Raw genomic sequence first — 1,036 nt, forward strand, 5'->3', positions numbered from 1 at the left:
ATGGAAGAAGATCTCTGCTTTCCTCACCTTCTCAACATCTCTTGCAGAAAACCAAAGTTTTCTGCCTCTCATTTATATCCTGCCTATATAATTTTGTCCTTAATCTCTTTGATGACTGCAGTTTTAAATTTACTGGTTATAATCTCTGTCTCACACTTCAGGTAGTCACTTCTTTCATCATAGCTGATAACTAGAAACCATTCAAAAATATTGTACAAAAAGATATGACAGGATGTAGGCTTGATTAAAACATTTTGAGTGAGTATGTTCAAAATGAAGTTTACTTACCTGAATAAAAATAAACATTACAAATAATTTGTAGGTAAAAATGTCTCTCTTTATCTGCAGGCAGCTTCACACCCCAACGAACTTCCTCGTGCTCTCTCTGGCTGTCTCAGATTTTTTTGTTGGCCTCCTTTTGTTATTTCAGATTATGCTTTTAGATGGTTGTTGGTATTTTGGTGATGTAATGTGTGTTCTGCTTGTGTTTCTTGTCATAATTATAACATCTGCCTCAATAGGAAACATGGTGCTCATTTCAATTGATCGCTATATAGCCATTTGTGATCCTCTTCTCTATACCAGCAACGTTACTACAAAGAAAGTTCAGATTTGTGTTTCACTGTGTTGGACCTCATCAATCTGTTATGCTGTTGCAATATTCAAGGAAAACTTGAAACATCCAGGCAGATTTAATACTTGTTTTGGAGAATGTGTGTTTAATATGGACTTTGAAGAACAAGTTTCTAGTCTTTGTTTTACTTTTGTTATTCCCATTACTGTTGTCATCGTTCTGTATATGAGAGTCTTTATTGTGGTTTTGTCTCAGGTTCGGGCCATTCACACTCAAAATGCAGCTATCAAACACAAACATCCAGGGAAAGTAACTGCTAAGAAGTCAGAAATTAAAGCAGCCAGGACTCTTGGGGTTGTTGTGCTTGTGTTTCTTGTTTGTCTTTGTCCATATTTCTGTGTAACACTTGCAGGTCAGAACAGACACACAACAAAAACCACAGAAGACGTGTTGATTGAGCTG

The 1,036-nt window shown here is 36.3% G+C and overlaps 1 protein-coding gene across 1 annotated transcript in view; it reads left to right on the forward strand.

Annotated features, from left to right (window-relative positions):
- LOC119419746 (trace amine-associated receptor 1-like) overlaps positions 1 to 1,036 on the forward strand; it is a 2,908-nt gene continuing 1,872 nt past the window's right edge. The window contains exons 1-2 of the mRNA XM_037687130.1: positions 1 to 161; positions 349 to 1,021. Coding sequence (XP_037543058.1) covers positions 1 to 161; positions 349 to 1,021 — 834 coding nt within the window. The remainder of the gene's footprint in view (positions 162 to 348; positions 1,022 to 1,036) is intronic.

The sequence above is a fragment of the Nematolebias whitei genome, chromosome 13 (assembly GCF_014905685.2).
Source record: "Nematolebias whitei isolate Nwh7 chromosome 13, NemWhi1, whole genome shotgun sequence".
NCBI classification, from domain to species: Eukaryota; Metazoa; Chordata; class Actinopteri; order Cyprinodontiformes; family Rivulidae; genus Nematolebias; species Nematolebias whitei.